The 12927-nt window shown below is 40.2% G+C and overlaps 1 protein-coding gene across 1 annotated transcript in view; it reads right to left on the bottom strand.

Moving 5' to 3' along the window:
• The window catches only part of ROBO2 (roundabout guidance receptor 2), a 443321-nt gene that overhangs the window by 127965 nt on the left and 302429 nt on the right, over positions 1–12927 (bottom strand). The window contains exons 7-8 of the mRNA XM_088667988.1: positions 11962–11973; positions 5563–5687 (exon numbers count right to left, since the gene is read on the bottom strand). Of these exons, the coding sequence (XP_088524114.1) occupies positions 5563–5687; positions 11962–11973 (137 nt within the window). The remainder of the gene's footprint in view (positions 1–5562; positions 5688–11961; positions 11974–12927) is intronic.

Below are 12927 nucleotides of genomic sequence, written 5' to 3'. Positions count from 1 at the left end.
TTAATCTATGGGTTTTTTAACTTGCAAAAGGTGTCATACTTAATAACTTCTGAAAGCTATTTGTATAGATATCTTGGGAGATACATTTGACTTCAATACCAGGCTGGTACAGTTGATTTTCTACTGATGGAGAGTTAAAAATTAACATTCTGTAAATTCATTAACAAATTAATTTATTTTAAAATGGGAAACAACTATTTGCATTTATACTATTGAGGATGTAAGTGGCATCTATGTTGAATACATTATCTATGATTTTCTCTTTTTATATTTGCCTAAATCAGCTAAAACCTGATATAGGATTAAAAGGGTCCTTATAAGCATTACAAGCAGTTTAAGTCCTTGCAACCTTTAGTGCAGGCATCCCCAAACTTCGGCCCTCCAGATGTTTTGGACTACAATTCTCATCTTCCCCAACCACTGGTCCTGTTAGCTAGGGATCATGGGAGTTGTAGGCCAAAACATCTGAAGGGCCAAAGTTTGGGGATGCCTGATCTAGTGTCTAATACTGACAGGCAATCTCCTACAATTGAAATGATATTCATAAATATTTTAGACTATAGAGATAGATGATAGAGGAAATGGAAATAAGTACTAATGTATGTTAGTAATTGTGGATTTGTCTTGCAGCTGTTTCAAAGAATCATAGAACTGTAGTGTTGAAAGGGCCCCTTAGGATCATCTAGTCCAACCCTCTGCAATGCAGGAATATCAACTATAGCATTTGTGATAGATGGACATCCAAACTCTGAGAGTCCACCACTTTCTGAGGAAGTCTATTTCACTGTTGAACAGCTATTACTGCCAGAAAGTTCTTCCTGATGTTTAGTAATAATCTCCTTTTTTTTGTAACTTTAAGCCATTGGTTTGGGGCCTAGCCTTCGGAGCAGGAGAAAAAGGTTGCTCCATCTTCCATGCGTCAGCCCTTAAGATATTCGAAGATGGCTATCATATCTCCTCTAAATCTCCTATTTTCCAGGCTAAACATGCTCCTTTGAGTGCTCCTCGAAATGATTGATTTCCAGACTCATGGTCATTTTGGTTTGCCACATCTGCACACGTTCCAGCTTGTCAATATCCTTCTTAAATAGTGGCACCCAGAACTGGAGTTAGTACTCCAAGTGTGGTCTGACAAAGGTGGAATAGAGAAGGACTATTACTTCCCTTGATTGGAATACTATACTTTTGTTGATGCAGCCTATAATAGCATTAACTTTGCTTGTTGGTTTGTTTTGTTGCTGCATTACACTCTTGACTCGTGTTAAGCTTGTGGTCCACTAAGACCCCTAGATCCTTTACACATACACTACTGGCAATCCAGGTGTCTCCCTTTTTATATATGTACAACTGATTATTCCTGCCTAAGTGTGTAACCTGACATTTGTTCCTACTGAAAGTCATTTTGTTAGTTTTGGCCCAGTTCCCCAATCAGTTCTGGTTGTCTTGAATCCCTATTCTGTTTTCTCCAACATTACCTACCCCTCCAAGTTTGGCTTTATCTGCAAATTTGATGAGCTTCTCCTCAATTCCTTCATCAAATACATCTATAAAGACATCAAACAACAAAGGGCCTAGGACAGAATTCACTGTGGCATTCCATTTGTCTCCTTTTGCCAGGTTAATGAGGAACAATTTGTGAACACTCTTTGGACTCAATCAAACTAGCCCACATTTTACCAGCTTATCTACAAGAATATCCCGTGGGCTTTGTCACATGCTGTATTAAAATCAAGATACACTACATCTACAGCATCCCCCTGATCCACCAAGCCAGTAACACTATCCAAAAAGAGAGACAGATTCATTTGGCATGACTCATTTTTGAGAAACCAATCCTTTTCTAAGTGCTCATTAACTAATTGTTTGATCTGTTCTAGGACCTTTCTGTTGAGATTCATTCCATGTCCTGCAGTCATAGGATTATTGTTTATCATATGACTGTATGTGTTTTCATTCCCACAGAGTGGATGTGACATAGACAGGATGTTCATCTACTGTTTTGTTCCTGAAGTGGAACTGTTGTTCCTTTGTCATTTTCTTCACTGCCTGCTATGCTAGAGAGAGGCAGCCATGCTAAACAGCTCTGAATGTCTGAGCTGGGCAAACAGAGACAGACTCTGCATTTTGCCACAATAAAATAGTTTAGCCTTATTCAATGGCTTGTGTGTGTTGTTCTTCATGCTGGGAACAATCACACGTTTGATTGCACCACTGGACTCAGTAGTAGCCGGGCATGTGTGCACTGGCTTTTTCCTTACCCTGGGCAGTCTCACAACTGGCCTGGGCAACAAATGCTAACACTTTCCACAGTCTCGCATGGGCTTCCTATTTTTTGGATCCACATATTTCCTTTCTCATAAAAACCTAATACAGAAGTTAATGCACATACAGAAAAACTGTACATGCATACCATGAACATTTCAACCTCAGAGCCAATATAACTGTTTCAGATCAGAACCACCAAGAGAACAGATAACCTACTCTAAGTGGAGCTATTGTTTTCTGCATCCCACAAGAAAAGCTGAATGACTGGCTTCTAGCATACTGTACTTCTAGCATTTAACTGCTTTATGCATAAAAATGCTCAGCAGAAAAGTTTGTTCTTAATGTGTCTCTAGATATATTTTACTTACATTGGCTGCATGACATTGGCTGTGATCCTCACAATTATGATGTTTTACTTCCATTGACTTCAGTAGAGTTTATGACTGTAGTCATGGGCCAAGTTTCAAAGGGTACATCCCCCAGCCATTGCTTTTCTTTCAGCAGTGGAACTCATGTTAACTTGCTCTAACTGTGGTATTGAACTCTGTTCTAAACTGAGCAATTTTCTCCCTAAATTGTGTTGCAAAATTGTAACAACAGGCTACCAAGGGGATCAGAGCAGATTGGGGGGGGGGAGAGCCCATTCACCACTTGGAAAAATTCACTGCCACCATGATTATGGACTTTCACCCGTCAGTTCAGGTTCTAACTGAAATTTATTCCACCCTCCTATATCGTCACATGCAGTTCACTAGAGCATCAAGTCGAACTGTGTGCTCCACTGCAGTGCCACTCAGAAGCAATTGTATCCATGGCTCTAAGCATCTCATCATTTCCTAGTGTGACAGGACCCTGGACAGCAGCTGGAAAATATCCCTGAGTATTTATGATCCCACTAGATTCAATAAGTGCTTATGTGGGTCCCCACCCTCGCATAGTGGTGCAGCTGCATTTTACCCCAAACTCACCAATGAGTGAACTATCCATGACAATGAGCTCATAAGTCCCCCAATCAACAGAATTTTGATTGGCAAAGACCAAGCTGAAATTATGTCCAGCCACATACCGTGTTTCCCCTTTTTTAAGACGTAGTCAGAAAGTAAGCCATGGCAGCATTTTTTATCATTAGTGAAATCTAAGACACCCCCCGAAAATAAGACATACCTCCATGCGAGACCGCCAAGCGCCCCAGCCAGCCAGAGGGGCCTGGAACCGGCTGCTGTTGCTGCAGTGAACGCATGGAGCGCCCTGCAGCACCTGGCCTCTTTTTTTCTTTTCTTTTTTTTGGGCTGCCCGAGGCCTGCCGCCCCGCCACCGGAACCGGCGGCTGCAGAGCGGAGCGCTCCGAAACAGCGAGCGCTCGGAGCGCCCTGCAGCACCTGGCTTCTTCTTTTGCGGGGGGGGGGAGCTGCCCGAGGCCTGCCGCCCCGCCGCCGGAACCGGCGGCTGCAGAGCAGAGCGCTCCGAAGCGCCGAGCGCTCGGAGCGCCCTGCAGCGCCTGGCCTCTTCTTTTTTTGGGGGGGAGGAGCTGCCCGAGGCCTGCCGCCCCGCCGCCGAAACCGGCGGCTGCAGAGCAGAGCGCTCCGAAGCGCCGAGCGCTCGGAGCGCCCTGCAGCGCCTGGCCTCTTCTTTTTTTGGGGGGGAGGAGCTGCCCGAGGCCTGCCGCCCCGCCGCCGAAACCGGCGGCTGCAGAGCGGAGCACTCCGAAGCGCCGAGCGCTCGGAGCGCCCTGCAGCGCCTGGCCTCTTCTTTTTTTGGGGGGGGGAGGAGCTGCCCAAGGCCTGCCGCCCCGCCGCCGGAACCGGCGGCTGCAGAGCGGAGCACTCCGAAGCGCCGAGCGCTCGGAGCGCCCTGCAGCGCCTGGCCTCTTCTCTTTTTGTTTGGCTGCCCGAGGCCGGCGGCTGCAGAGCGGAGCGCTCCGAAGCGCCGAGCGCTCGGAGCCCCCTGCAGCGCCTGGCCTCTTCTTTTGGGGGGAGAGCTGCCCGAGGCCTGCCCCCCGCCGCCGGAACCAGCGGTCTGCAGCGCCGAGCGCCCGGAGCGCCCAGCAGCGCTGGGCGGAGCGCCGAGCCAGCAGCCTGCCGCCTCGGTGCCGCGCAGAGCGCCCAGCAGCACCCCGAGCCAGTGGCCTGGCCCTTCCGAGGAGGCCTTAAGGTACAAGGCATCCCCTGAAAATAAGACACCGTCTGTTTTTTTGAGTAAAAAAAGTTATAAGACGGTGTCTTAAAAAGGGGGAAACACGGTATGTCAGGTCAATGATGTATTGAGACATCATGGTTGCAATGGAAACCATAGAAATAATGAATTCTTGAGCTGGCCCATTTGAGGTAGACATGGTGTGGATGGTAGAAGTCTCTCTCTCTCTCCTTGCCTCTAAGTGTGAAGGGGTTCTCCAACACCACACCTGAAACTATTTCCACCAGTTCGGAAAAGGAGGTTAGAATAAAACAGGGTAAACAGTATACTAACAACATCCCTGCTCTGTCTCTTTGACCCAACACCACAACTAATCCCTCAAACCCATATACAGTATAATCTTACTAGAAGGAAGACTGATTTTTTACTGATTTCATGAGCCCCGTTTCCCATCCCACTGACCAGGAATGGTGTTGCACCATTTATTTTAGTTAATATAGTGGCACCCAGGTCTTGGTTATACAGTACACACAAGATCAAAGTATGTGTGTATTGGTGAAACTATTTCATTTTATTAAAATTCTGTCAATTTCATTAGATGACCGCAACTTTTAGTATTATGCATAATTTTATAAAACATTATTATGCCCTTCCTTAGCCACCTTTTTCCAAAGTAAAAAGCTCCAGATACTTTAACCTTTCCTTATAGGGAAGATTCCCCAATTTGCTGGTAATTTCGATTGCCCTCTTTCTCCCACATTTCTAGCAAAGCTACATGCTCAGTCCTTTCCTAGCATGGAATTCATCTTTTTCAAATCAGCTGTAGATTGGGACACTCTTTTTCATTGAGTTTAAACACCTTAATATTTTGTTCCAAATACCGTAGTCACCATAGTTCAGACTCCATAAGCATTTATGTAGATGATTTTTTAGCTTGATTCCTGCATCACAGGGGTTGGGACTAGATGATCCTTGGGACCCTTCCAACTTTATAATTCTATGAAACATGGCAATGGTGGTAATGGTTAGGCTAGTACAGAGTGGCAGCAATCATATTTGAAAGAAGAAATATGAATATTAATATCACAGCTTTTAAAGTAACATTTTTAGCACAGGAACATTTGCTATATGCTATAATGATAAAATTAACATTAGATGACTCACCTGGCTGCCATCCTTTTGCCAAAACACAGCTGGCTGGGGATTTCCCTTAGTTTCACATGGAAAGGTCACTGTTCGGCCCTGAGCAACAATCTGATCGCGTGGCCTTACCACAAACTGTGGAGGTGCTATGATGTGAGAGGTGAAAATATGTTGTTAAGAAAGAAACATTCTTTGCAGCTATATTAAATATATAAAATGGGAAGGGGCTGCAATTACTACCATTTGTTCCAGAGAACATAATCTCCGACTTATTAAAATAATATACATTTTCTAAAGATAGAAAAAGTAGCCACAAGTTGTGTAAAAGCCAAAGGAATAGCATTTTTGAAAACAAGATTCAGTTGCGCAAAAATACAGTTTAGATAAAGGTACCGACAAATTTCCACCCAAATGCATACTAGGATTTTATAAATTACCTGATAATGTTTAGCAAGGAAGTATTCCACTATTCCTTCCATTTTTTATTTAACCATTTGTAAATTTGTAACATTTTACATACATAAAATTTGCTGCAGTTTTCTATTTGTGTCTTTTATTCTTATAGGCTACCAATATGCATGAACACATTGTTTAAAATAGCTTGGAAAAGGGGATCTAGATACAATCTTTTAAAAGCATTAATAGTCTTTTTTGTGCTATGATTTAGCACACATTTGCATTGATTAAATCATGGTGCAAAAGGAAATCCTGCTGCAAATGTATGGTTTCATTGAGAATCTTTTTTGCATGATGCTCTAATCATGTGCATATGTGCTGTGCACTGCCATGTAATCTGTAAAGGAAAGAAAAAGACAGTAGCAAATTGAAAACTGCATACGGTTCTGAGATTGATTTTAGAAATTCTCCAAGTTAAAGTAAAAGGCGGGTCTAGTGGAATACAGGGCAGAGCCAATCCACTGAATAATAATTAAATGGAATGTGGGGAGATTAGCTCATCCTTGCTTTTCAAATGTCTTTCCACTTACCCTCTATGGCACTTTTCATTTCAATTAATTTCCTAAGCATCCCTAACAAACAGCAACAACCCACAGATGACCAAGCAGGAGAAAGCTACAGCATTACTCATCTCTTGACATTAACAATATTATTTGATCTCCAGAATACTGTACATCACAATGCAAAGCCACAGTATGAAAAAACTGTAGAAGACACACAGGCTGAAAGCACATTTTCCAAACTGTGTGTGTGTGTGTGTGTGTGTGTGTGTGTGTGTGTGTGTACATGGGCATAGGCAAAGAGTACGTGAGGCAGTACCGCTCTTTCTTCTGAAACATAGATTTTTGACACCTTTGATGTTACAGTAACTGCAGCTATATTTTTAAGCATATATACATTAATTTGTTGATAATAAACATCGTAAGCTCCTTTCCAGAACTTGATTTTATGGATTGGACACTTTAGGCATAAAATAGCCCAAGATCAAAAAGTTTAAAGAACAAATAAAAGTAGAAGTCTAAATGTATCAATCAGTATATCGCATACACTATTGAAAGGCACTCAGGTGAAGTATGTGATTTTGGAATCTGCAACAGCTGTTGGAAATGCTGTTCTTCCTAGGTTGCATATGTCTAATAATCTATAATATATCATGCTAAAATACCTGTTGAGAAAAATATTTGCAGTGTAACAACCAAGCTTTTTGCTATCAAGCAATTAACATTCATTGCTTCTGGTCCAAAATTAACAGGTCATAGAAAACATTTATGTTTGACATTTCCAAGTTAAAGGCAATGGCTCTAAAAGAAATTATATTTCATGCTTTTCAGAGAATTGGACAAGATTAAAACAACAACCAGCAAGAACAATTAAGATTAGAGGCTAAGACACTTTCCTCCTAGAAACACTGTTTGGAAGCAATGTAAATACTGTACACAGTAAATTAGATTTGATTTCTGGCAAATTATGCTTTGATACTATGTTCAGCAAGCGCTGGCTTCAATCAATGTCACACTAAAGCTCTGTTATGCTAATAGCAGCTTGGGAGGGCAAGTTGGCTGATATGGAAATGAGATGGTTGAACATGAATAGAAAGCACAGGCCAAGTACGAGGTGGGTATTGGGATGAGGGGATGGGACCCTAAGGTTAATCACATCATGTTCAGAGTTGTTTTTACAGAGGAAGATTGTATTCTACAGCAGGAATTAAAAGTGAGGCGCAAGACAGGAGTTGTATGCATTTTTATGTTACTCAAGACAGTAACAGCAAAACATCCCCCCTCCCACCCCTGAAATGTCGTTTTGTGCCTGACTGAATGGCTTTTAAAGGTCACACAAAGTGATACAGTTATTTTGTAGCTCAAGCTTTGGTCTTGAGTCTTTAAAAGCAGTCCTGCAAGAAATGGTTAGAGGTATTTTAAATGATTTTTTCTGCAGTCCTTATCAGGGCTTTTTTTTTTACCCAGCTGGAACTCACCAGAACTGAATTCCAGCACCTCTCAGGTGGGCGCCATTGCCATTCTAAGAGAACAAGAGAGGCATTCATGGTGAGATCTGGCCCCTGTTTTTCTTGAAAAATAGCACTGGTTCTTATATACTCATCACTAGCATAACAAAGGTGTTACTGAATACTAATAAAATTCTGAGGCATAAGGGTAAAAATGGATCAGCCGGGCAGAAGCTGTATTGCACCACTCCAGCTATTCCCTACTGTAGTCATAAACATATGAAGATGAATCAGGTGGCTGCAAGTTAGCAGAGCAAAATGTGTCACAGCAACCATTGCATTGTTAGGTAGGAAAAACAAAAGGAAGTAGCAAATGCAGGACTCCTAATTTTCTCAAAATCCATTAGAATAAAGAAGACAGCCCAATTAATTTAATGGGAGCTCTACATGGTTGTAGCATCAATATATATACATTTAACTATAATGCCTTGAAATGTTTAACCAGGTTTGTCACAGTGGGATTAATTGGTTGCTAACTGAACTCAGAAAGAAATAAAAATCTTGTAACTCAGGCACTTAATGGAATGTAACTCATAAAGGAACCAGAATGACAACATCAACATTAAGGTTTATTTAAATCCAAAACTGACCTTTTTGAAATGTAATTAAAAATTATTTTTGGAAAGCTTACAGTTCAAAAATGGGAGCTCACTTGAGACTTTCATGATTTATTAACACAATGTTTACCTCAAAGGAAATGGTGTATCAAATGAGATCTTTAATTCATGATGGAACTCGTGCCTGCAGGCTGCAAGATCTAAAACAAATACATTCTGAAAGTCCTCTTCCAACTGTAGTTAATTTATTGTCTGCACAAGGACTGGAAGTTTAATTGCTTAAATCTTTTGGCTTTGAGATTCATTACCTTAGTAACCCAGTCTTTCTCTCTAACTGAAACTGAGCTACTCAATGTACAGTCCTGTGAACCCTGTTTCTAAAACCTCCTTGTTTTGTGTCTGCAGTCTTCATCCACATAATCTCACAGAAAAGCAAAACACTCAGAATATTCAAAGGTGAGTCTCTGAGAAAAATAATAATGCTTCCTTTAAAGTTCCATGAGTGATTCAGGTGCAGAACTCTCAGGAACCTGAAATTTCAGACAATATCCTTTTGCAGATGGATAAATGAAACCTGGTCTCAACTATGACTTCAACTTAATTGTCTAAAATATATCAGGGATCTTTAGAGCAGGCATCCCCAAACTTCAGCCCTCCAGATGTTTTGGACTACAATTCCCATCACTGTTAGCTAGGGATCATGGGAGTTGTAGGCCAAAACATCTGGAGTGCCACATTTTGCGGATGCCTGCTTTAGAGCTTTGGTAAAATGTGTATGGATTGAGTAGCAGGAAAGACTTTACAATAACATAGGCACGTCCAACAGGTAGATCACTGGACATCTGTAGTAGATCACTGGCTCCCCCAAAGAAGCTCAACAACTATGGCTCCCCTAAAAAAAGCTCAACATTTTTGCCCTGCAGCCCATCAAAATGGTGCTTTCCTTCTCCCTTAAAAAAATCACTCTAAAACTTTGACCTAAACCCCTAAAAAAACGGGCCCTGCTCCTCCCTAAAAGAAGCTCAACAACTTTGACCTGAACCCCCCAAAGGGGGTAGATCACTCCCAGTTTTTACCTCTGTGAGTAGATTGCAGTCTCTTGGGAGTTGGCTACCCCTGGTCTAATACATGGTGCTGCGGAGTCCCGTTTTTCACCAATGGAACTCCCCTCTATGAAGTTTACAACGTGCTTAACTGAATCGCTTCTTTGATGTGTCTACATCCAGCCTTAATCTCGGGGTCATGGGTTCAAGCCCCATGTTTGGAAAAAATATTCCTGTATTGCTAGGGGTTGGACTAGATGACACTCCTGGTCACTTCAAACTCAACAATTCTATGCTTCTATAAGTTGCATCTAAGTTTAGGTGGTATATATTACTATCCTAGTCCTGGCTATTGATAATTACTTGTGATAAATTGCCTTCTGAAGCCAAGAAATACATTACATCAGTGCACCAGTTTGCATTAGGAATCACATGAGTGTGCTACTTGCTAGCATTAGTTCAGACAAATGCTCCAGGGTCTAGACTGATTTCCTGTAGTTTTTGAGACATAATGAAAGGTATTAATTTTGAGCACTACATACCTTGGTTTTTAGATTTTGCATCTTTTTCTTTCACAATTCTTACCATCTTCAAATCACTTCTGTCAAAAAGGACATGCCACAAAAAATGATAACCAAGGGCCATGAGGCTGCCAAAGTCCAAACCCTGGAGCATTAAAGTGCTTATTTCCCCCCTGTTTATTTTTGATGGTCACTGTTAAGTCAGTTTTATAACTGATCACATTTGTTTTGATTTTTTTTAAAAAAAATTCTCATATTTTCTGCACCTGGTAGAGTAATGGCATTGATATTTTTGGATCCTCCCCATTGGATGCTTGATTAGAGCATTTTACTTCCAACAAATTAAATTTTCTCATGAAATAGGAAAACTATGGATGAAATTAATGTTCCCCATTAAATTGTCACTCACAGTATTTGGAATAAATTCTTTGCACTGCATCAGTGAGAAATAGGAAGGGAAAAAAGTGTTTGTGAAAATATTAACTTGTTCATCTGGAAAAGCCATCTGATGAGTGGAATAACAGAAGCAAATGGTCTAAATAGGAATAAATACCCTGCTTCCAGAACCCATCTGCTGTAAACTCCTGTAGGAAATCTTTTCAAAAGCTTAAAATAAAAAGAACAGCTATTTCAGAGATGAGCAATACAGTTATTACTCATAATGTTTTGATTTGCTAATGGGAATCTGGTACAGAGCTGTTATATTCACCAGCTGCCATCTACCTCAGGCAGAACCATGCTTGATTTTGCATATATACAGTCAGTACCATATGCTAGGAATGGCTTGCTTTGACCAAGCAGACAGAAATAATTCAAGCTTAAATTTTCACGCCTGTTCAAAAAAGGATATGACAATACAGATAAAAACTTAAATATCTGAAACCACCAACAACATTGCAATCACCACAGGAATTCTACATTTGAAAAAGCCACATTAAACGTACTGGTAACATATTTATTTCCATTCCACTTGAAATACTGTAAAATGAAAGTAGAGATTTCAGAATCTTTATAATCTTTCATTTTTAATAGTGATTTTAAACAGTGTTATCAAGTTTCATTAAAAAGGACTGAAAATTCTGTATGCTCACCTAGAAGTTACGCTTCCACTGAACATCAGATGTAGGACACTTGCGTAACCCAGGCTTCAGATACAAATTTAGTGCTCCATCAGAAAATAAAATCAAATTGACAGTGATTCTGTAATATTAATGGTACGTAATTCAATTCTGTATAAATATTTTTCCAACAGCAGTAACAAATTATTTTATTTTAGAGATCATATGGAAAACATAGACGCAGAACTTTCAGACCTTTTTATGCAAGGAAAATAAATACAAAATTGAAGGAGTTTATCTAAACCCCAATTATGATTGTCCATTTCATGGATTTCAGTGGGCTACACAGGCTCTTGAAATTATAATCTGGATTTTGGCCATTAGGATATAATTTAAAACATATATAATTACTGACATCAAGACAGAGTGCAGGTTCTTTTTTCAAAACAACAATTGAAATACTTGAATAAACAATGATTCATTTAAAAAGAATCACAATTCACTACACAAAAGCCGTATACCAAACAGAGGACACACAATGATTTGCGTAAGTAGAAACACTGGATGATTAAGGTCTAGGTATTAATCGAGGACAGTCAAGACTAATTTGGTAATCAAGGTCCAGAACAGAGGCAAAACATTTCCCCTAACACGTTACTTTGCCTATTAGATATGTAGTAGTTAATAACTACTGAAGATAGTCCTACATGGTTAGAAAATGAAAGATGAAGAACTGTATGAAACCATGCTAAAATGGATAGAATGATGATTACTTACCAACAGGGCGAGCTGGAGACATTACAATGGTGTGGTGATTATATAACAAAATTAAAAAAAAGAAAAGAAAGTTTGTCAGAATGCATGGTATGTAATGTTATGCTTTAACCGTGGATACTCAGTTGAACACTAAATTCTCATATATTAGCCAGAGTTAAATGCCCCTTGCTATTATTTAATTTGCAGTTATCAGAACCTTTTTTGTTCCTGCATAGGATTTGATTTTTAAAAAGTAAAGTAAAGAAAGCTGTCTAGAATCAATCATCTGAGCAACACTTTTGATAGGTTCATATGCCATCATCAAATGCCATTGCTAATGCTTTATTGAAGTAAAGTAGTTCTACATTAGACCAAACTTTTAGACCCTGATGAATACATCATCCAAAACCATAGACTGGCAAATGTCAACCCAATAAAAGAGAAGCATCACTGTATGATTTAAATACCAATTGAGTTTTAAGCATGGCTGGTCAGGACTGCAGTACAAGTTGGAGAAAAGCCCAAGGCACCATTTTTCCTCATTCAGTAATAGACACTAAGGATCATACTACACCCCTTTTCCAATCTCTGACAGACCTGATGAAAATATAACATTACTCCCAATGGCCATAGGAATTTAAACTCAGATGTCCCAAATTGCTGCTTAGATAACTTCTAGTTTCTTTTTCAAATGTGGGAATCATCAACAAATTATTTCTGCTTCAGAATGATACTAAGATTGAAAGTAGTTGCTTCAAATTATTTCATTCTAGCAGAATACTGTCTTTACATTAGAGTTGTTGGGGGTGGGTGGGATCTGTCAGACCTGCTTTTACTCAACATATTTTAAAGAAGAGTTCAGAGATACACTAGGTATTTTTGGTAGGTTAAATATAGGAGAGAGGAAGCAGACTAATGTTACTAACCAAATTAGTAGTTATATAGTTAACTGCTCCCCCCCCCAATTTAACTTTGTTAGATTTAGGC

The sequence above is a fragment of the Zootoca vivipara genome, chromosome 4 (assembly GCF_965207765.1).
Source record: "Zootoca vivipara chromosome 4, rZooViv2.hap1.1, whole genome shotgun sequence".
Lineage (NCBI taxonomy): Eukaryota > Metazoa > Chordata > Lepidosauria > Squamata > Lacertidae > Zootoca > Zootoca vivipara.
This window is presented reverse-complemented; position numbering and strand designations above follow the sequence as displayed.